At 43.2% G+C, this 24,310-nt stretch overlaps 1 protein-coding gene across 8 annotated transcripts in view; it reads left to right on the top strand.

Moving 5' to 3' along the window:
- MYOCD (myocardin) overlaps window positions 1-24,310 on the top strand; it is a 90,529-nt gene that overhangs the window by 41,520 nt on the left and 24,699 nt on the right. For all 8 annotated transcript variants that reach the window (XM_070561116.1, XM_070561118.1, XM_070561119.1 and 5 more), the window contains 4 exons: window positions 4,612-4,667; window positions 6,125-6,200; window positions 8,875-9,036; window positions 23,681-23,856. In XM_070561116.1, coding sequence (XP_070417217.1) covers window positions 4,612-4,667; window positions 6,125-6,200; window positions 8,875-9,036; window positions 23,681-23,856 — 470 coding nt within the window. The remainder of the gene's footprint in view (window positions 1-4,611; window positions 4,668-6,124; window positions 6,201-8,874; window positions 9,037-23,680; window positions 23,857-24,310) is intronic.

Genomic DNA, 24,310 nt, shown 5'->3' on the forward strand with positions numbered 1-24,310 from the left:
TCCTGTCCCCACACCACATGCAGCTTCTTGATAGTTTTGAGAAGTTGACTGGGCAAAGTCTTCTTCCTTTCCTCCGTGCATTCATCTGACTTGGCTTCTCCCTACAGCACCCTGCCACACACTCTTGGCTGTTTGAGCAGAACACGGCACAAGGGTTTTAATCTGTCTGCCTCTTCCCTTCTTTCTAACATCTCAAATTCAGAGATAGGAAAAGGCACCCTGGAATTTCAGGGCAAGCCCATTTGGGTCAACAATCATCAATTCCTCCTTCTTTCCACCCCTCCTCCTTCAATTTTCCAGTTCCTTGTTCCTTCGAAACTAGTAAACCAGTAAGTACAGGCACACTTTGCATTTGTCTTTCTTCTGAGAAATTCCAAAGTATTCACGTACGTTGCCTCAAATTCTCCAAGTGTGCAAGCCAGGTCTTAAATATTACAAAGCTACGTTGGGAAAGTGCGCTATTTGCAGACCGCCCCCGAGACTGTCATTTGGGTACTGAATAGGCAACGTATTGCCATCCTAGAGAGAGAATATAATTTCCAGAGTATTATCACTTACGCATAGCATGCACCCATTTGCTTGGAAGAAAAACATTCATGATCCAATTTGTCTTTAAGAGTGAGACCAAGAGAGGACAAGCATTACTAAGTCCATTTTATACATGGGAAACTGAGAGCCCAGGAAGACTATCTCACTTGGTTAAGGTTATACCAAAAATAGATGGCAAATCGAAGACAGAGTCCACGTGGCTGGTTTCCAAATTTTAGTCACCCAAGACTTCTCTAATTATACCCCTCACTGCCATAGAGCCTATGTTTAAAATAGTTTTGTCTTCCCTCCAAAGAACCCTACATTTAGGAATTATTAATCCATACATCTGTTTTTGATTAATTAATGGCATTTATGCTTACCAGCCAGTGCTGTTTGATCAGAATAACTATAACTATACCAAGTTGTTATCATCCTAGGCAGCAACAATGAAAAGTGACAGTTGCATTAGCCAAGCAGTGTTTCTCTGGGCAAACATAACCCTTTTTCTTCAGCTTTTTGAAATGCCAAATATCAGTCTTAGAAATCCATTAGTCCCTTTTTGAATTCCTAGATTCCCAAGGACCCTAGATCAGGACCCACTGGCCTTCGACACTCCAGAGCAGTGATTCTCAAACTTGCACATCAAAATCACTGGGAGGGCTTGTTGAAGCACAAATCCCCAGGCCCCACCCCCAGCGTGTGGAATTCTGTGGGGTGGAGCCTGGGAATTGACGTTTCTGACAAGTTTCTAAGTGATGCTGCAGATGCTGGTCTGGGGGCCACACTTTGAGAACCACTGCTCCCGTTGCTACCCTAGGACACTGGCTCTTTGATTCTGCCTCTAGGACCTTATCCATAATACTCAAGGAGTTGGATTCTTCCCCTCCCAGCCTGGGAGTGAGCAGCCCCATGAGAGAAGTCAGGCACAGCCCTGTCTCTGTGGCCAGCTGCACCAACACCAGACCCGCTACCCTGTGTTAGAGAGTCGGGTCCCTCCCCTTAACTGAGTTCTCAGTGGCCCCACAGCCTATTTTCTCCTTTTTCTGGCCTCCTCTTGGAGGCATGAGGTTAAAGTTGAGAGCAGGGGACTGTAGGAGGCCTGTTCTTATCTTGGGATCTTTTTTTGAGCTCTAAGTAAGCAAATGTTTATACACACAGCTGACCCAAGTTAGCTGGAGCTGCACGGACAGAAATAGGAACAGCCCGTAACTGAATTCTGAGGCGAGAACATGAATTCCCTTGTGAGAAGAGATTAATCTTCCTCCAGGGGGAATAAGTTAGATGTGTGGCTGACTGAATTTACAACCATATTTTAATTTGAAATCACATGGACGTATTTTTTTTTAATTTAGAAATTCAAATTCCTTTTCAATCTTAAATGTCAATGTCCCTTAAATACAAAACTTTGCCATTTGATGCTGCCAGGGCTGGCAGCAAAGGAGGTCCTTTATGTATTTTCTAAAAAGCCAACCTTGGGGGTGAGGTGCATTATGGCTTTTGCTGGCCCTTAGGGAAAGTGGCTAAAACCCACATTCTCAGGAGTCAGAGAAAAGGCCAATGGCAATCACAGGACCACGGCAGGGTAGTTTTCCATTGTGACCTCAAGCCAATGCCCCATATAACATCTCTTAAGCCCTGAGGAGAATAGCATGTGGTAAAATGCAGTGTGTGGACCTCCTTGGCTTTCTTCCCAAGTTCTTGATAAATGAACAGGCCTTCTCCCACCCTGTGGTAGAAGTTTCCAGAAGACCTTTGTGCTTCTGGCATTGGAGAACTAGACTGTGAGAATCATTTCACAGAGGAGTTGTTAACACCAAGAAGTGATGAATTATAGCTCTACAGGTTAAGATACAGGAAACATGATGTTTCTTAGAATGATTAGTAATCAACACTAATAAGCATTGAAAAGCCTCAGATACAAGAGAACCGAATAAATTCCTCCTAAGTCCCAAGTCCAATTAAAACCAATTGAGACGGAATGTAAGTGATATCTCAATTCATACCATTCCCTTAGGGTTGCTTCTTCAGGAAAAGGATGTGTTATTCTTTTTAACCACTTAATAAGACCACACTACAATGGATTCCTTTTCTGGATTATGTAAGTCATTAAGCCACACCAATACATCATACCTAATTAGATGCTCGCCAGACTGCAGGTCAGAGGTGAAGACCTACCAGTTCAGATCGTACAGATTCACCAGGGCCCGCTGGACTTCAAGCAGACTTGTAGTATCTAGTTGCCGGGGGAAATGGGAGTTGCTCTCAGAACACCATCAATATAAGTTGCAACTTTGATTAAATGTTGGAAAAGGCAAGCCTCCTTGCTGAGGATGGCAACCAGACCCAAATCAGAGAAAATGCATGAGTGACACAGTAGAACTGCACATTCCTCCAAATGCCACTGGAGAAATTTCTCAGAGCCACCAAGTGAGGACAAATAGGGGAGCGGGAGAGGAAGGGCCATTTGAAATGGCAGGTTTTGCAGAAAAGCCCATTTTAAGAGTGAAAGCAGCAAAAAGAAACTGGCGTTAAATCAATCAGAAATGTCATATTCAAGCAACATAATTAATTTTTTTTTTCCTGTGAGAAAGGAAGCCTTTTGATCTCTGCTCAAAGTGAGGAGAAGTGTGCTTGTCCAGTGTACTTGGCACGGGGCAGCCAGCTGGGGCTATTCTGCACGTTCCTTTGGTCAACGTTGTTAATGGTGGGGTGAGGCAGGGAGATTTAGAGAGATCGAGCCTTAGTAGCTTCCCAAAGAGTGCCCTCAATAGAGGATGACATGGCCCACCAGCCGCCAGGACTGCAATGGAGTTTGCTTGATGCCCAGCAAGTCTTTCTAAAAACTATGCTCACGCTAACACGATCTTAAGGACGGAATGAGGCATACACAATGACACACACATGGGCCCCAGTGCTAATTTGGCCAGAAACCCAATTTTTTGTGCTGGCCAAAGTTTAGAAGAGTATTCCGTTGCCTGCAGCTTAAGAGTGGACATCTGTTGGAGTAATATTAGAATTCTGGATCATGTGATTCATGAACTTGTCCAGACTTACAATTCAGAAAAATATTCAGTGCGATTCTGTAACCTCTGATCAACCTCATTACTTAGAATGAAAAGCAACTCCTTGTGGCTCCTGATTGAGATCGTTCCAGGGGATCAGGAAAAGTAATAAAAAAACGTAGAATTTTGCTGAATGATGTCCTACGGCTTTGCTAAGTCAAAAGAGTTTGCTAAATCATCATGAAGAGCGCTGTGAAACAGTGAGGAGGAGCAACAGCGAACAGTGGAAAGAATGGAAGCGGGCATTCGGTCCAGGCTGTTTATGGCTGCTGTGTGCTATGATGGACCAGGGCCTGCCGCTTCTGATTGTTAATATTATGAACATCACACTTTGAAAGAAGTTAGGTTGTCAGGGGACCAAGGCTCCTAGTCCTAACTGTGTGACCCTGGGCAAGTCAACCAATTTCTGTGGACTTCAGTTTCCCCATTCTGTGCAGGGTTGGAGTTGTATTTCACTATCTCCAAGGTCCCTTCCAGCCCTCAAAGTCTCAAAATTTTGTGCTTCTCACTCCACACCCTTAGTTGCATGTCCTGGCCAGCCAGCCACATATCTTATCCGAAGTGCACGTCCCTTTCTACAGTGTGAGACTCCTCTCTCACGGACCACAGCCTCCACCCAGGCTTTTGCACTCAAGGGCAGAGCAAAGTCAAAGAGGGTGTTACTTACCCCAGTCTACCCGTCTCCCTCAAACTAGAATGTTACTTCCGTCCGCAGTTTTCCACAGGCCCCCGTATTTCCTCAGGAACTTGGAATGCCCTGTCTCCGCCACTGCTCTTCCTGTCGCGTATTCTGCCTCTGCTGTTCCTTCTCTTTGAGGCCTAAGTTCCACCTTCCTCTGTATCCTATGGCTTCAGGGAAGCTGGTGTCCTCCAGGCCTTTCCTCTTCAATTGCTTGTGGCCTAATAAAGGCGATCACGTTCATACTGTGCACAGCTCGGCAAGCGCACCAGCAAGTACTGTGATGCGGCTCCGTGCCCCTAAGCCCACCTCTGCTCACGTCTTGTCTTTCTGTTTCAGCACTGAAGAGTCCAACTGAGTCCCATGAGCAGAGGAAACGTTTGGACAGTGACAAGGTAATTTTTTGCAAACTGCCCTCTTCCTGAACTTGGATTCCAGGTTACGGATCTCTGAATGCCAAGCTTTGGCTGAAGTAGGTAGAATTTCCACAAGAAACTCAACCAATTTGCTGGTTCCCTGCCCCCATGCCATATGGAATCTTACTCCTATGAACTGGAAACTGTGGAAATGGGATCAACTACATTAGCTTTCAAACTGCTTTCAAAAAGGTATCCCCAGTCTTTCTAATGTCTGGGCAATCCCTGCAAGGACTTCGTAGAAATCAGAGAGACTTTAAAAAAGGAGGGAAAGTTGGTTTACAAGCTGCCTTACCTTTCATTGTAGTCCTTTCTTAGCAACAGTCAGATTTTTTAAAATCCCATTCAGTGGTAAGGGAGGGCCTGAGGATACCAAGTTTATTCGCAGTTACTTAAAGGCAACAGGCCTTGAGTTTATTTCTCTTCCTGCTTCTAGAGGTTTTTGTTAGCATTTCACGGGGGAAATTGTCATATATCCTGCACCGTCTTAGCATAACTCTGCAACCTGAACTTATCAATCATATAAATACTATTTAGCAAGCATCAGCACTGTAAATGAGAAGGAAACGCAAAGGAGGTGTCTTCTGGGATTTCTTTGTCTAAGAGTTCTAGCCTCACAACTCATTTGTGGGTGGAGAAAGGGCAGAGCTCTCGAACTCTTCAAAGTTACCCATGAGAGGCTGTGGTGCCTACTACCTGGAGAATACCTTTTTTTATTGGAACTGGAGTGATCCAGGTCTGACCCTCAGAGGGACAATATAGGAGATCCCATAGAGTGGAATAAAAACTCCCGGACTAGAAATCAGGGACTTGAGGTGCCGACGTGGCTCTGCCCCAGCTCACATCATCCCTGCGGACAGCTCCATCCTCAGGGAGATGATGAGACTCGGCAGATAATCTCTCTCTAGGTGTCCTTCCAACTCACAGTGGGTCTGAATCCATCTGCAGGCTTGACATTTTCACCATTTTCACAGGTGCTAAGAGAGAAGTCGGGCAAATGATGGAGGAGCGCATGTGTTGTCATGTTGTACTTAGAGGGACTCAGTTACATTTTGTCTCTGACCCTCATTAATTTTGTGCTGTTTTAAGAAGTAATGGAATAGAATTGATTCTAGTACAGCTTAGTATCGTCACAGTTTTATTAATATTTTATTGCTATGTACCTGCCTGGCCTTTAAATTTGTAGCCCTCATGCGGACCCAAGCTTTTTACCATTTATCTCATTTTTCCATCCTAAAATTACTGGGGAGTCTTGTTTAAGTGTTCCTGCATCAAAGATAGGAGACTAGAGATATTTTTCTCTATTTTATGTTCCATTTGTCATAAAAAGAATACTTTTCCCCTTTGAGAGAAATTGGGTTTCTTTTAAAGTTAAAACTGGGTGATTCACCTGTGTGAGGTTAATATCAGAATTTATTCTGTGATTGTGCTTCCAGACTGAAGACACCGTGAAGCGCAAGGTCAGAAACAGGTCCGACCGTGGTGACTTGGTTAATATGCACATACTCCAAGGTAAGGCTGCGCAAAATCATAAACCCGTCAAATGGTGGGCCTTTTTTCCAGAGTTCTTTGTCTCTGTACGGTTACTAAGTCCTCTTAAAAAGTGTCCCGTGCCATTACAAAGGGGCAATTTTGAGCAGTCATCTAGTCATTCTCGGCCCCAGTAGACAATCAAATTGGGAAGCCATGTAATGGCTAAGAAGGTATTAGACCTTGGTTCCAATCTTAGCTGTGCCACTTTCTGACTCTCTCTGAGCACAGAAGGATTGTCCAACATATATCAAATTCTTTTAAGATGTGTCCACCTTTTAGCACAGTAATAAATTTCTAGTAGTGTATCCAAAGAAAATAATCAGACATACAAAGATTTATGTACAGTCATGTTTACTGTGAAGTTAGTTTAGATGGTGAAACATTGGAAACAGTGAGATGTCCAACAATAGAGGCTTCGATGAATAAATCATGCATCACCCTTGCAGCCACTACAAATAAAGCTTTAAAAGAATAATGATTTAATAAAAGGAGGCTTACAAAATGACGTTCAGAGAAAAGACCAGAAAAAAACCCTGTATTTACAGTCGAATTCTGGGATGAAAAAACATAACATAAACTGGCTTCACAGTCAGATTCTGTGATTTAAAAAAATAGCCCTAATGATAAATGGAAATAATTAAGCAAGACACCTACCTATTAAAAACATTTGACTCTAAGTGGGGAATTTTCTAATGCCTTGCTTCCTTTGTATACTTTTTTAGCATTTTCCACACTTATGACAATGAGTCTGTAGTAATACTATAATCAAAAAAGCATAAGAGGGGCCAGCTCTATGGTCTAGAGGTAGGATTTGGTGCACTCCATTTCAGCAACCTAGGTTTGTGGGTTCGGATCCTGGGCACAGACCTACACCACTTGTCAACCATGCTGTGGTGGCGACTCATATAGAAAATAGAGGAAGATTGGCATAGATGTTCGCTCAGGGTTAATCTTCCTTGGCAAATAAAAAAGCATAAGAAATGTTATTTATTACAGTCTTGAATTAAAATATCAGGCTGTGAATCACAGAGGTCTCAGTCCAGTTGTGTGTCTCTGGTGATTCCCATGGAATCTTCTCTTCTCCCCAACAGAAATTGGGAAATAGTCCCCTGGAGCACCAAGAATCCCCTAGATACAAAATGACGCCTGCCATCCAAGAGTTCACTATCTAATTTCAGAATCAGTAATATAAGAGTAATGGCCAATGCTTATAACTGCTACAGGCAGTCACAGCCAAAGGGATCCAGTAACAGCAGGAGGAGTTAAGAGGCTCTTTGCTGAGATCTGAAAGAAGTGTCAGACGGTGGTGGTTGGGAGAAGGTGGGAAGCACTCCAGGGTGGGGAAGCTAAGTGAACAAAGGTGCGAAAGTGAACTCAGTAAGACATGAGGGAGAGAAGGAAGAAGACGAGGCTTGCTGGGGTGGTGGGCTGGTGAGGGAGAACCTCAGGTGGTGAGGGGAGTGGATTGAGTTTGTGGCGAGCTTGCAAAACCCGACTGAGACATTTGGATGAAGACGACCATCTTTCAGGGAGATGCAAGAAAGGAGTGTTTTCTGATTAATCCTGTGTTCCATCACAGGATGGCTCAGAAAGATCCCTGAGGCAGAGGGGTTAGCAAAAAGCCCTTGCAATGACCTGCAGCGTGACTTGGAGAGGGTTTAGGCTTAGGCACGCCCATTCTTTGGTTTGGAGCATTGATGTTTTCTCCATCTCACGTCAAGTGCTTTGCAGATGCAGTTTCTAGATAAGTCTGACCTGTTGCAGCAATTAAACATCACTAGACTTCTCCTGTTCGGAGATTTCTAGATCAGCTGCCAGATACTAGGCCTGGGTTAGTAGGTTGATAATAATAGAACAATGGGGCTGGGAGACTTGTGTTGTCAATATCTCACCTTCTAAATTTGCAAAGTTGACAGTAAAGCTACAAACTCTTATGGAATCTTAACTTACAGCTCTGCATTAGAGCCCCAACCAGGTGACTAGATTCTGCTCCAAGTTCTTCCACAGAAATTGGTGAGGGCCTCACGGCAAGGGGCACAGAGCGGTGATTTAGGGCTCTGCTAGTGGCCTTGCTCACCTTCTGAATGAGGGGAAACTGCCTGCTGGATAAATTCACTGTTAAAAATCCCTCTGTTTCATTAAATAACTGTTTGAAAGGAATTTGTTTTCTTTTACATCTGACCTGGACATTTGAATCAGTCAGTATCACAACATCGACAAGTACAAGACCCTGAAGAGGTCATTCTACTACAACTAATTATAATAATAGATAATATTCACTGCAGGCTCGGCCTGTGCCGGGAAACATACAGACAGGATGTGCATCCAAGTGCTGGAGCTTAGGGTCAGCAGGCAACGTGGGCTCTGTGGACTGCTTGCTTATAGAATAGCCAAATTTCACATTTTTTCAAAAATCCTCACAAAGCAAGTTTCTCTAACTTTTCCAGGCATCTGACTCTCTATTTGCCTTTATTTGGAAGTGTCTAGTGTTGCTGCTAATCCATGGGAGATGATGATGATTGCATTGAAAAATTATTAGGATGATAGAGCACAATGTGATGCAATGCTTTGGTTACAAAAGCAAAAAAAAAAAAAAAACACCCAAAAATAACATTGAATTCTAGAACTGATGCTCTTCATTTCAACCCCTCAGCCTCCACTGCAGAGAGGTCTATTCCAACTGCTCAGATGAAGCTGAAAAGAGCCCGACTCGCCGATGATCTCAATGAAAAGATTGCTCTCCGGCCAGGGCCCCTGGAGCTGGTGGAGAAGAACATACTCCCTGTTGATTCTGCTGTGAAAGAGGCCATAAAAGGTAGTTACAACAAATGGCACGCTTCTCTCCGTGTTCCAAGGTCTGAGGGCAGCCATGGCGCTGACAGGCTGGCGCACTGGGGGTGAGGGTCTCTCGCTAGACAAGAGTCATGCTGTGGGTTGCTGTCCCAGAACATTCCCCATAGCCAGAGGTCCTGAGAGTGAGGAAGAAACTCTCATCTACTCACCCTCCAAGGTCAGGTTAACATAGACCACTTGTGTTTTAGTCAAACGGGTTGAGAACCCGACTTGAGGTGGTCCTCAAAATACCTCCTCTACAGGGATCCATCACTTAGGAGTCACGGCCCTCATTAGCCTTCCTCTTTTAGAGGGAAGTGGATTCCTAGAGTGGAAAGAGCACTGGACCTGAGTGAGAAGACCTGAACTCTAAGCCCAGTTTGGCTGCTGTTGTCGAGGCTTTCCCAAGACCCTTTACCTCTCTGAGTTGGAGATAGCAATATCCACTAGGCCCAACTCATAGGATCTTGGGAGTGAGGTTCAGGTTATATAAGCACGGGAAAACTCTTTGACAACCCTCATGTGTTCTAAAAGGGTGAGGTACAAATACTCAAGGAGGAGACATAAACATTAATTCTATCATAAACTGTGTAAAATCATTTTGTAGACTTTTTGAACGATTGAGACCAAATAAACTCAAACAGCCTGAGTGCACTGAATTCATTCACAGAGGTTTTGGGGTGGACCTGGGAAAACTACGATAGAAGGAAGAAAGGGGAGTTAACATCCCCATAGGCAAACTGATTTCCTTCCAATGATGCCCACAGAGAGCTCTGAGATTATTGATATTTAGTAAGCAATACACATTTAAATGTTTCGACACATTGTCAGAAAGTATGTATAAAGACGTTTTATTGAACACAAGTTCATTTTTAAACTTATCATCAAGTGTATTATCCACATTCTAAAATCTTGCTCTCACCCACCCATTCAAAGGCCACATGAATTTTGTATTTGGAAGATGTAAATATGAAAATATCAACTCTAGAAGGGACAGTACGCTCACCCATCAGTGCCCATTAAATATCCCATTGTGATTTGGCCTCTCCTCTACTCTCTCCGTCCACACTAATTATCCTGTGCCTTTAACTTTGACTAGCCTACTCAACTGTGCACTGTGTCCATCTTTGCTCTGATAAGATCTACGACAGGAAAAGATCTCCATTGGGCATCTCTTCTAATTTCTTAAAACATTCTATTCCATGCGTGTAAATTTATGATTGCTTTTTATATGATAGGCAAAAGATCTCATTTTAATTTGCATTCTTTGGTTTATGGTGAGATTATATTTTTCCATGTGGTTTTCTGTCATTGGAAATTCGTGGCTATTCCTCTTTCTTCTACTGGCATTTTCTCACCCTACTGCTTCGAAAAGCTATTTATATATAAGGAGGAAAAAATGCTAATCCTCCATCTGTCACAGGTGTTGCATCCTTTGACCAGCTCATCCTTTGCATTATTGTGTGTACAGTGTATTTTACCTATCGCAGCTTTTAATTTCCATATAGTTAAACCCATTCATCTTCTTCTTAGTGGTTTCTGAATTTATCATTTAATTAAAAACATTTTTTAGCTCAAGAATATAGAATTATTCGCCTATACTGTCTTCTAACGTTTAGATACTTCATGTTTATATTTCAATCTTTAGTGTGTATGAAATTATTTAAGTACATGGTTTAAGAGACACGTCTAATTTTATTTTTCCACAATTTTGTCGATATGTTTTACGATTTGTTTTAGTGTCTGTCTCCACAAGTTTCTTTATGTTGGTTTCATCTTTCTGTTTCTTGGCTACTCTCGTATGTATCTGCTAGGTGAAATTTAAAATCAGAAAATTTAAAATATTCCAATTTTAGTTTTGTTAGAATTTTGTTTGGGATTTCAGTGAATTTATAGATTAATTTATGGAGAATTCATATGTTTGAAATATATTAATTGTTCTGAGGCACAACTACAGTATCTCTCTCCACCAATTCGTCTTCTTTTATTTCCCTTAGTAAGGCTTTTTACTCAAGTCACATCAATTATTGCTGACATATGGGAAACCTATTAATTTTGCACCTTTGAAGATTTTCTTAATAGTTCCAATAGTTTCTCCATTTATCTTAGATTGTCTAGATGTACAATCATATTGTCTACAAATAGTGAAAATTTGCCTCCTGTTTCATTTTATTTCTACCTTGGTGGACTGGCCTATAGCTTAAAAAGCAACATCATGGTTTTATTAATATATTACATAATTAATATCATTTTTAAAACTATGTACAGTATATTCATACATAAGTTATATATAATTTTCATGTTTTATTTATACATTATATATTACATATTTTTATTTGTAAATTATGTTTTACATAAATTATAGAATACAATATACTATATTATACAAATCTTATATTTCATTATATATAAAATATTTATATCATATGTAGATTTATATCATATAGAAAATTCTATGTATGAATTACATAAAGCACATATAATTTATATTATTTTATATTATGCAATAAATAATGTTATATAATTTAATCATTATTAATATATTACATAGCAGAAAATTATTATTATTGGTACATTGCCAGTGCTTCAAAAGCAGTATTATATTGTTATATATATATGTTATGTTTTTTGTTATATTATGTTAATGTAACATTTTGTTTTGTTTCTATCACAAATGGGAATTTCTCTAATCATTACTTTCTATATATCATATTAGTTTTTGCCATAGATAGATTTTCTAAGGAAATATTTCTCTATCCTATTCTACTAAGAGTAGTTTATAAGATAGATGTTGAGTTTTTTAAACGCTTTCAACAAGCATGAAAAGATGATCACATGGATTTTCTTCTTTGATCTAGTACTGTGGTATTGCTATCTTTCCTAATCACCTTGCGTTTCTGGGAAAAAAAAATTTTCTAGAAATTGCTGGTATTTTGTCTGAGATTTTGCATCTATTTTATTATTGGTTGGGTTAAGGGTAGCGGCTAAACAAATCACAAAACTTCAGCAGCTTAATGATAGAAGTTTATGTCTTATTCGTAAACAGTCCAGGGAAGGTTTCCCTTAATGGCAAATCTTTCAGGCACACAGGCTTCTTCAGTCTTGCTGCTGCACCATCCCCAAGAGCAGGGGTAGCAGACTTTCCCTCAGAGGGCCAGAGAGTAAATAAGCTAAGCTCTCTAAGCTGCTTGTCACAACTACTCACCCCTTGTAAAGCAAAAGGAGCCATAGGCAATCAGTAAACAAAGGGCATGGCTGTGTTTCAATAAAACTTTGTTTACAAAAACAGACAATAGGCTCACAGGCCATCATTTGCCAACCTGGGCCTTAGAGTCTCATCATCCTCTGAATCCAGCCAGTGAAGGGGAAAGGAAGAGTGAAAAGGCCCACCCACATATTTAAAACCCTCTACCGGAAATGAACACATCCTACCACTCCCATTCCATTGTGAAAATAGTACATGTGGCTGGGAAAGGTATTTCTTGGTTGAACAGCGATTTCCCAGCAATATCTCTACACTATGGAAGGGGAGCATAAATTTTGATGGATAGCTAGTCCTCTCTGCTACCATGTTCATAAATAATATTGGTGTATGTTGTTGTTTTATTCTTCTCAGATTTAAATATCAAGGCTTCACAAAATAAGTTCTTAATACCTTTCCATATTTTTCCATGTTCTGGAAGTGTTTAAGTACAATCACAGTGATCAGTTGCTTGAAACCATTACCTGTGGAAATGAGAGAGGTTCAGTTGTTTTCCTGGGAATAGCTCTTTGATAACTTTTCTTCAGTTGTGTTCATAGTTGTGTATTCAAATTTTCTCCTTAAAGTAAACTGTACAATTTACATTTTTCTAAAAATTCTCGTTATCCTCCTGAATGTCAAAGTTAGTAGCCTAAAGTTCTATAAGGCATTGTCTTACAGGTGTTCTCAGCTTCTCTGAACCAAGGGTTACACTCCATTTTCATTACAAATTTTGTCATTGGTGTATTCACTCCCTTCCTCCCTCTCTTTTTCATTACCCTTGCTAGAAGTCTTTCTTTTTAATTGGTTATTATTGCAAAGAAGCAGTTCATGAATTTGTTCATAAATTTTGTTAGTTTCCTGTCTTTTCCTGAATTCATTTAATTTTGCTTTCAGTCAGGGTTGTCGAGCAGGAGAATCTCCACGAGGAGAGCTGAGGCTTAGGAATATTCATCCGCTTCAGGCACGGGGGGGGGGGGGGGGGGGGGGGGGGGGGGGGAGGGGAGAAAAGGAGGCAGCAGGATGGCTTAAAAATATGCACCCGTTCGGGTGAAGAGTCAGACCGTGTGAGCAGGAGCACAGTCAGTGGAAATGGATAGAAAGCAATAAACATGAGGGCTGTTAAAAAAAGTAACGGACAGGATGTGAAGCTTCCTGAAGGAGCAGGAGCTTTGGGACCCATGGCCCTGGTTTTCAAAGCTGGACTCTGACTTTGGAGTGATTTAATCTCCCTGTGCCTCAATCGCTCTTCTCTGAAATCCCCACAATAATAATGCCTATCTGAGGGGCCTCTTTTTCAAGGTGAATTCAATTCAAGAATTTATGTAAAGAATTAACTAGGCTCTGGTGACATGTTAGTGAGTTTGTCTCATTTCTGACCTCAAGGGCTTCCTACTTCAGCAAGAAAAGAGGCATGGAAGAAGAAAACTATCATTCCTTGTGGTAATTCCTATGAAGAGAATGGATAAAACTCACAATGGGAACGTATATGCCTGTACCTAACCAGGGCATCCTCGGAGATGTGATTTCTTAGCTGAGCCCTGAAAGGAGAAGGGTAGAGATGAGTAATAAGGGTGGAGAGGTGGCACTGGTCAGTTATAAAGGCGTTTTAAACTGTGTCTTCAAAGCAGTAGAGAGTTTCAAACTTCTCTCATCACTTAAGGGAACAAATATAAGCACTTACTTAGTTCCCCAACAAGGGAGAACATAATTTAAAATAATAATAATAATAAAGCAGGGGAGAGCCATTAGAAGGGTTTCTAGTGGGAGCCAGAACTGTGTTTGTGTGTGAAAGAGATGGGGATTTTGCGTACGAAAGGATTCCTCTGAGCGCAGTGTGAAGTGGACTCTGGAGAAGTGGAACAGAGTCAGAGAGCACTGTTAGGAAGCTGTTAGACTTTGATGAGAATCAACGAAAGTCTGAACAAGAGTTATGGCAGTGGGTGTGGAAAAAACAGGAGCTGAGAGATCATTCATTTGGCATGATTACATCAGCAGTAGACTTTATTACTTTAAACAAAGGGAAAAGTCAAGGATGACACCTAGGTTTCTCTCTTGGGCAACTGGGTAACTGGCAGCCATTTATCAAGATCAGAATCATGAGTAGAAGAAAAGATTTGGGGAGAAGTGATGAATTCTTGTTTCAATTGTTGGATTTGAGAGGCCCACAGGAAATCTAAGGACAGGGATTAGGTAAGCAGTGGGTTCTATGGAACTAGAATTTAGAAGAGAGTATTGGTCTAGAGCTGTGGACTTGAGAAACTTTAGGATAGAGGTAACTTAAGCTGATGGACTAGATAAGATGGCCCTTTCATTCATTTATCTCTTCTTTAATATTCATGCAATATCTTCTATGTCAGACACTATTCTAAATGCTGGGGCTCTATCAGTGAGCAAAAGATACAGAGATTTCTGCTTCCATGGAGCTTATATTCTAGTTGGGAGACGTAGACAACAAACATAATAAATAATTATGTATCATAATAAAGGGTGATAAGGGCTGTAAAAACAGAAGTAGTGTGGGATACAAGGAATCCAGAGCATCCAGTAGAGGGTGGTTGTGGGGAATGGAGGATGTTCACAGGGAGGAGAGGGCTAGGAGGCTCTCGTGCAGTCATATTTAAGATAGAGGCAGGAATCTGTGAAGAATAAAGAGAAGGAAGGGCTACAGAAAGAGGTGCAGGAGATAGGTTGACCTCATCCAAGGAAAGTCCAGAAGTGGGCACCAGTAATGGGGACTTAAGCATCTGTTATCATCTCATGCATCAGCCTCTTTTGAGGTAATCTTTCAATGTACATAAGAGTCGTTATGGGCAAGGTAATGGCATCACATGAAACGTCATAAAGACAGAGGGAAGTGCTCAGAGACTAGATGTAGAGATAACACTATGAGTCCCCCGCCTTCCAGTGGTGACAATGTTCCGGCCCCCTCTTCTATCTGTCACTTCTTGGGATCAGATCATCTCCCTGGGGAAGTGTTGACTCAGGGTTGTAGTTTACTGTGTAGCATTCTCCTGGCGTCTGTGTATTATCGCCCCCCCCATCCACGTGCCTTTCCAGATGTGTTTACATTTTCCAGATCTCTCTGCAGCTGTGTGTCTGTTTCTGCCAAGCTCTGAGTGGAACACTCCATCATAGTCTTCCTTCCTCCAGATTTTATTAAAGACCAACTATTCTTCAACCCTTAAATAAAATAGTCTAGAACCTCTCCCAGCACAAGGAAGGACATTTTTGGCAGAGAACCAGGTCCCACTCTGGGAGTTTTCTTCTCATTTCCAGATGTCACCCTCTTGCAGTCAGCTGAACAACCACAGCAATCTTTTCCCGAAAATTCCCTCTCATTTTGCGTGCCAGCTATCAATCTCGCTCCCAGCCTGCAAGTTTATTTCTGAGTCAGGTAGCATTTTACAGATTCCAGCTGGAAGAAACATAGGCACATCGGGCTAGAATGACATAATGTGGATGAATAGGGGGCTTTCTGATTTGACTTCCACAGCAGGAGGCTTGGGCCTCCTCCTGGCTGCATCTCAGAGGAGCGTGCACCTGATTCTGTTTCCTCTTCAGAGAAAACCACTAACGGGGTCTAAGCACCCAATCCCAACAGGTGTGTATGGGGGGTAGGGGGCGGGGTTCTCACACCACCTAACCATTCTCAAGGCACCAGCTGGGTGTCCCACAGTGCAACTCAATTCTGACACTGTCTACCCAGAAATAGCATCAGATCCCATAGGTAAAGAGCTCAGTGCCGTAAAACCGCCCTCCATTTCAGAAGCCAGACACAAGTCCTGGTTGTCACCTGTAGTTCTGACTGACCGGCTATAAATCAGAGGTTCCCAAGACCCCCTCAGCAGGTTCAATTTATTTGCCTGAGTGGCTCACAGAACTCAGGAAACTTGCTTACTTACTAGATTACCGGCTTATTATGAAAAGGCATAACTCAAGAACAACCAGATGGAAGAGATGCATAGGGCAAGGTGTGGGGGAAGGGACATGGAGCTTCTATGCTCTCTCCAGAGCACACCACTCTCCCCAAATTTCCACGTGTTCACTAACCCAGAAACCCTCTGAATCTAGTCCTCCAAGTTTTTAAGGAGGCTTCATTGCATAGGCGTGATTGATTAAATCATTGGCCATTGGTGACTGGAGTTACTCTTCAGCCCCTCCCCCCTCTCCAGAGGTCAGAGGTGGGACTGAAAGTTCCAACCCTCTAATCACAGGGTAGGTTCTCCTGGTAACCAGCCCCGTGTTAGGTAGGGTCCAAAAGTCACCTTGTTAACATAACAAAAGATATCTTTGTGGCTCTCCTCACTTAGGAAATCTCGAAAGGTTTTAGGACCTCAATGTCAGACATGGAATGAAGACCAAGTATATATTTCTTATTATAAATCACAATGTGGCAACCACTATCAGCCACACTCTCTCAGGACAGAATACAACAAACATGATGTCGTAGGGAGTGAGGATTTATGAAAACAGAAATTAAACGCTGGAGTTTAGCGTGGCCTTGTTGAGCTTATGAGCGGGTCATTATTACTTAGTGATCCCTCAGTTTTGAGAGCCCTGGAGCCTCCTCCTAGCTTTTTAATTCTCTCTCTGGTCATCTGAGTAGTTTTTTCACTTGACAGCATGATCCCTGAGCTACCAAGGAAGCTGTTTATTGTCCCGAGGCCTGGCTTCTGTTTGAGTAAAACAGAACCCCAGCTGGCTTTCCCAACTCTTCAAACAGTGAAGGATCCTGGAGTTCAGCTCACGATAGATAAACCTCTCCTCCTAAAGTGTCCTCACCCTTTCCTTGGTTTGGGCCCTGGTCTGGGCCAGGCGACCACCTGAATGGCTAAGTCAGCTTTTCAGCTACTTTTTTAAAAACTCGAACCTGTGATTCAGAATAGACAGCTCCATCATCAAAGATAAATCAGTTCTTTTTATCTCTGTAACCCTTTAACAGAGGAAGCAACATTTCTAGTCCACCAGGACTGGTCCAGAAGTTATCCATTTACAACTGCCACTTACGTTTCTGAAAGATTCCGTGCTAGTCTTTGCTCACCTATATCCCCAAGGCTCAGACTTCATAACAAAACAAAACCAAAATTCTTATTTACTAAGAATCCAGTTATTCTTCAGAGACTCTGGAAGTCTTGATACTCTCGGATCATTCATTTTTAAGACAAATAGACAATAACTGTGGCTCTAAGCCAGATAGTAGGGCTGTTTGCTTTGGCATCAAAAGAAAGGGTTTGCTTTGGCACAACTTTCTCACGGACGAAATTTATCATTCCATAATGGGAAATAATTTCCAAAGTGTAAATGATCCTTGGGGAAAGAAACACACTAAAGCATACTTGAAAAATACTTCTCTGGGTTCTGGGAAAGGAGTGGGAAGGGAGAGTCAGGGAGCTGGTGGCTTTGGAGGGTGTGGGAGTGGTAAGAAGGAAAGTTAGCTCTGAGAGGAGAGGAGGGGGGTTGTCCTGGAGTTGGCTGTGGCTGCCCGCTGGACTGATCACAGACCTCATGGAGAGGTGAGCAGGGCGCGCCCAAGTTGGGCCTGCAGCTGGGGAGAGGTCCCCAGAACCCTGAGAGGGAGCTGTGCAAGGGTGCATTCTGGAAGAGAGGAAGTGAGAGACAGTGCTACCCTATCTTTACACACCTGATGATCTTTGTCCCCAGAGCGTTAGCCTCAAGAGCTCATGCAGGACCAGTGCTCATGCAGGTTAACTGTATTTCCTGGACTCCTGTGGTCCTAGGATCAGGGTATATCTAGAGACTTAAGGCAAATTTCTGAAGTGCCGGGAATCTGAGGAAAAGGAATCCTTATTCCTCCAAACATCCACTTACATAGTAAAGGCATCTGATTCCCTTCAAGAGCAGTGGGTTCTGTCTTTTTCGGACAGCATAGTCTGTCGTCTACAGACTGTGGTATCTTCAGAGTATTGGAATATCGTTAGGCAAGAGACACATTGAAATTATAGCTACTTTCGTGTGGATTGTCTCTTCCATTAGGAAATGGATTTTGCTTCAGTCTCTTCCAGGACGATGTCAGGAGATGGTCTGCCCATGAATTAAAATAGCTCTCATGCAGCACACTGCTCCAGCTTGCGAGTAGATAAGCAGGCAAGGTCCATTTTCACATTCCACTTCATGGTTTCCAGCCCTTGGTGTGGGTCGTAGCAGAAAGGTGACTAGGACTTCAATTATCTCACTTTAATCTTGGAATGTTAAATGTTTATGCGGAGGAAAGTACAACTGACTCATTCATCTAATCACTTCCAAGGGAGAGAGGGAAAGCTTGGAGTCGCCAGGCCAAGATCCCCAAAGGGCCAGTGCCCAGAGCCAGCCCCGTGGGCATAACTGGAGGATGATGTCAGGGCTTCCCGAGAAGGTCCTTGTCATCACACAGCCTGACGTGTCTACAGGGACAATAGCCAGTACCCTGCACTCCAGCAGCTCCCAGGGAGCCTCGCGCCGTAAGAGATTGGAGCAGAGGCCCAGGGTCACAACACAAAGCCGATAGACGTGGTTGTTCCAGAGGCAGCCAGATAAGGTGACCTTTGTCCCTCTCCACATGAGCCCCGCTTGAACCAGGAATGAGAGGGAGTAACATGCAGCCTTTCCAGTGACACCCCTGTTCTGGGGCAGGTCTGTCTCCACTTTCCCAGAATGAAGTGCTCACGACAAACCAGTTTTTCTGGCTCTAGGGTTGTGCTGACTTTTGCAAAGCTGACCACAGGAGAAACTGCCTCCTGGGTGGTCTTTTTTTTATTTTTGGTAATGGTAAACTTGAGACAAGCAGATACTCCTAACAAAAACAGTAACGATGACAGCGGCTAGAAATTATCGAACACTTGGCCATCAGAGACTGGGCCCAATGCTTTACATATGTTATGTTATTTTAATCCTTAGAACTCTGAGAGGTAGCCGGTATTATGACTCTCATTTTATGGATGGGGTAACTGAGGCTCCAAGAGGTTATTAAATGCCTTGCCGACAGTCACACTATACTGAGGTGGTAGAAGAGAACCCAAGTTCTTATTGACCAGAGGACACCACATAACATCATCTCAAAAGGAAGCGAGTGCCGTTTTCTCTCAGGGGCCTCCCCACTGTTGTGGTTCTCTTCATCAACAGAGACTGAGCCCAGTGTGTTGCTTTGTGCCGCCTCTTTCGCTCGTCTTCTGTCCTAGCAGTCACAAATCCGAAACACCTGTGGCACTGAGGAAGTGGTGATTGGCAGGGGCCCCATGCCAGGATCTTTTGTCCTGGACAGCCCCTAAGTGGTCCTCAATGTTTCTGTCAGCATATTCTGACCTGGCACATCGTGCTTTATAGATACCAGGCGGGAGTCATACTTAGAGCCTTGGCCCTCTCCCTGTTTGTTCACTCAGGTGTAAACAACTATGCCATATGTGGTTATGTGCACTCATGGCTTCTTCATATATATGGTTGCATGTGCTCATGGCTTCTTCATTGACTTAAGCAGGAACCTCTTTAAATGACTGATGTCACTTGATAAATTAGACTCCTAGACGCCGTGTCTCTCCAGGGATTGGCTCCCCAAATAACGCTCTCCCTTGGCTGGGAGAGTTTCTTCCTCACCCTTCCCACTTCAATTCTGCTAATCACCACTCTGTAACTTCCCTTTCACTTCTACCCATTACCGCCAAATGCCCCCCCTCGCTTTCTGTAGCGCTATCCACAGCTGACAGTTATCCCAGGCTCATTCAACCCCACCTCCTCCAGGAGTCTTCTTGGACTGCTCTGCATTCTGTCTCCTTCGTCTAACCACCAAGAGCACTCACCAGGCAGGCTAGTCCTTGAAAAGTTCTCCTACTGTGTCCCATGAAGGTACGATAACGTCCTTCCGTCTCTTCACCATATCGTATCTGATTATGCTCCTACTGGTCTCTATTTCTCTTAATGTGTGAAGGCTGGAAATGAACAAAATAACTGAGGAATGCTCCATCCATACTGGGGAAAATGGGACTGATTACCAACTCCTTTATTCCAGATACTCTGCTTCCAGACTTTTCTACTTCATTCTACTACCTCGACCTGAGGTCATCAAATGCCAGGTGTCAAAGTGGAAAGGGCATGCTGATTTACTGGTGGCAACAACAAGGCTTTCACAATCCTTTCGACCCCTTTCTGAGACAAGTCTCAGTGAAATCATCATGATGACCCTTCCAGGAATCTTCTGCCTTCTTTGTTCCCACTATCAGGATGTCATTTTCAGTCTCTCAAATCTCAAACACTCAAGTAAAAGATGTTGTGGAATATGGAGATGTCCTTAGTACGTGATGAGTGCAGAAAAAGTAGACTTGCTGGCATTTTCTGTGTTACCTCTCCATACCAACCAACCCAGCAGGTCTTACGATGTTCCCTAAACAACTTGTTACCTGATGGCTTCCAGAGAGGGTAATGGATTTCCCCACCCCCTCTGCTGGTGGCTCTGAGAGTCCAAAGGCTGGATCTGCACTCCTAGCTCAGTCTCTAAATCACTGAGTGGACTGGACATTGCAATGTTCTCATCTTGAAAGTGCGCCCCCTGCTCTAACTTACGGGACCATGATGAAGCCTAACAAAAGTGGATTATTTTTCTCATGGCTGCCACTGTTAAGTGAACTACTGATACAAACTACCATTTTCATCATTTGCTATCACTCCACTTGCAACAATTACAGTGGTGTTGTTGGGAGATAAGCAGAGAAACCATTCTCTCTCTTTCTGTCCCCCTACTTTCTTGTAACATTTCTACCCATGATAGAGTATTTGGACAACGGTGCAATTTGGCTAATTCCCTCCACTTTGTGCACATTTGGGATATGATACTCTGTGTGGGTGTAGGTAGAGATGGAGAGTGGCAGGGGTGAGGAAGTCTTTGTCACTTCATGTGTATCAGACCACACAGAGAAGAGCCATACCCTTTAGACTGAAGGAGGCGGGAGGGAGTATAAGCTAATAAAGCTCTCAGATGGAGGATCCTGCGGGGCAGAGAAGATTGGCTGCCCAAGGGGCTGGCACAGTCACGTGAAGGGGTCTCTGGAAATGGGAATGGTGTTGGCTCAGGGTGGATGCCAAGTAAGTCCCAACAAAATGCTGCCATTTCTGAGGTGGGGAAGGCTTGACACCCACCCACCTCCACTCCCAGGCCTACCTGGCTCCCAGTAACACAAATAATCCTTTTAACAAGGACAAAGGCTTTAATTCCACAAATAGAAGAAGGACTTGACATTTCAATGAAAATATGGTTTCTGAAGTAAAGAAACTTACGGGTTGAGTTTACAGTGGGAACATCCTTATGGAGGCAACTGGAAGGAACTTCCTAGGAAGACCTGAGGCAAACAATCTCCTTGAGATAGGAAAAATGGTATGGAAATTCTTTCACAATTGGCATGAAAATGACAATTAGAGGCTTATTTGCAGAGTCCATGGTGTCCTGTGAGAAAAGAAGGGAAGGGTGTAACTAACTCTGGACGAAAAATAGAAAGGGAAGGGTTTGTGACCAGAGTACTGAAGGGGGAGAAGAGTGACCCCTGACCTCAGAGAACAAGTTGGCATTTGTCAAATACCCAGAGGAACCCCTCTCAGAAAATGAATAGATTTCTGACACAAATATCAGAAAATGCTAGCATTTATTTATTTCAGAGGATATGTAAACAGATGTTTTATATTATTCTCTGTACTTTTCTATTATTTCAAAATTTTTACAGTTAAAAAAAGTGCACATCTGAAAATGAAAGTTGATAAATGAAAGTTCCCATTAATACGATGAAATACTATGTAACTGTTACAAAAAATTTTTATTGAGGAAAATCTCTCTGTGCGCACTCGGAAGCATCTCCAGGAAACGTTGTAGGGTGAAAAACAGCGAGTTTCAGAACAGTGTATTCCGCCCAGTCCTATCTGTGTGAAATACTTTTTATAATGTGTGTATATGTCTTGCTATATGTATCGAATTAAATCTAGAAGCAGCAACAAATTCTTAACAGGAAGTGGGATTATGTACATTATTACGTACCCTTTGTGTGGTATGAATTCTTATGATAAGTATATAATACTTTTATAATCGTAGAAAAGCAGTAATAAAGGATTCTCGAAGCGGTGGAGCAGCAATGCTGGTCCCCAGGCCTTTCCAGGTTAGTGTTATGCCCAACAGGCCAGCAACTGGAGCTTCCACCTGCCCTGTCCTTGTCCGGCCTCTTTCCTGATTTGACACTGCGATGTCTGAGTGAGGGTTTGTGACAGATGCCAGCTGGGGCGGTGATGACAAGCCCCAAACCACATTTGTTCCATTACTTCCAGCTCCTCGTTGCCTTTGCAGTCGCCTCGGCGAAAGCTCCTCTCTCTTATCTGCACAGAGCAGGAGTCAGAAGTTCTTGTCGCTGTGAGTGCAGAACGCTGGGCTGGAAAACCTCCTGATAATACCTAAATTCCTCTGGAAGAGCTGTGCCTGGAATCGGGTCAGAAGTGCTATGTGGCCTCAGCACATTTTGTACTGTGCAGTCGGATCATAAACTGGATGAAATTTGGCAATTAAAAAACATAAGGGACATATAACGATGTCATTGTAGTCCCATCTGATCTGCTAATCCCTCTCCCCAAGCCAGTTTATCTGTTCCCCTCCAAAGACCACACAGGCCCCTGAGGAAGCCTCTGCGTGTGTGAGCCATTGAGGATTTCAAAACAGACACGGAGATAGGAGAAATGAAAAGGAAATCCAAATAAGAAAAAAAATAGAGATCATGCCGAAGTTTCTGAGACACATTTATGGCTTTTGTAAACAGATATGCGTTAGCTGAATGGGGCTGTGGGACCTCTGATGACATTAGCGAATTCTGACAGGAATTTAAACTTAGTAGCTGTCCGAGCTTATCCTTATTAGCAGTTTGCTAAACATTTTGTGCTGGGTGCCCTGCTTTATATTTGAACATGATGCAAATGGCACGTTGTCATCTCAATTCTCTCTCTCTCATCGTAAAACCCGAGGGAGATGGGGCGTTCGCCCACTGCAGTCTCCTTTGGCCTCATTCTGCCTTCAGTGGCCCCTTTTCTTTCCTTCATCTCCCCTGATTTCGTTTCGAAAACATATGGGTTCACATAGAAAATGTGAAGGAATGGATGAACTTGAAAATAAAGTTTAACAAATGATAGACTTTTTGATATATCACTCATTCTTCCCTGACAGACACGCCATTTTTATAAACACAAGTTCCCATATAGAGTAAATATATGAGAAAGGATTTAAAATGTACCTTCACTCTTTCTTTGAACTGGAGACAGATCTAAGGAGACAGACATGTTCTCCTAGTAGGGATGACACCTTGAAGCATTTCCCAAAAGCCCTTGGATGTGCGTCAGCCACTGACCCAGTTCTTGGATTTCGCTCCCTCAGGTAACCAGGTGAGTTTCTCCAAATCAGCAGATGCATTTGCCTTTGAGGAGGACAGCAGCAGCGATGGGCTTTCTCCAGACCAGACTCGAGGTGAAGACCCCCAGGGCTCAGCAGGATCTCCCCCAGACACGAAAGCTGCAGAGACCCCTTTGGCAGGTCCTCTGGGAACAATCCAGGTAAACAAACCACATCTCAGCCTGTCATCTCTTCAGTCTTAAAATCAACACTGCCACGGTCGGTTTGGCTTAGAGACCCCAGAGAGGTCTCGCTGGCACACCGTCTTGGTGCCCCTTCTCATCCTATTCGGTCCCGGGTTCCGGGTGTGTGGGCAACAGCCTCCAGGAAACACTGAGAGAGACTCCTCGGGACTCTACCCTGTGACTTCCTTTTCAAGCAGCTACTCTGCCAAGTAGATACCTTTATCTCCGTTTTTACCAACAAGGTACAAATGAGGCTCACTGACATTGAATGACCCACCCATAATCTCCCAGATAGAATGTGCCAGAGCAGGACTGGTTGCAAAGCCTACCAGCTTTCCACGTGTGGAAGAGTCCCTGTCGGGTCCTGGGGAGTGGGGAGCAGGACGTGGTGACTGGATGCAAAGCAGGGAGGCCCATGGTGCTTCTACCT

Source organism: Equus przewalskii, chromosome 10 (assembly GCF_037783145.1).
Source record: "Equus przewalskii isolate Varuska chromosome 10, EquPr2, whole genome shotgun sequence".
NCBI classification, from domain to species: Eukaryota; Metazoa; Chordata; class Mammalia; order Perissodactyla; family Equidae; genus Equus; species Equus przewalskii.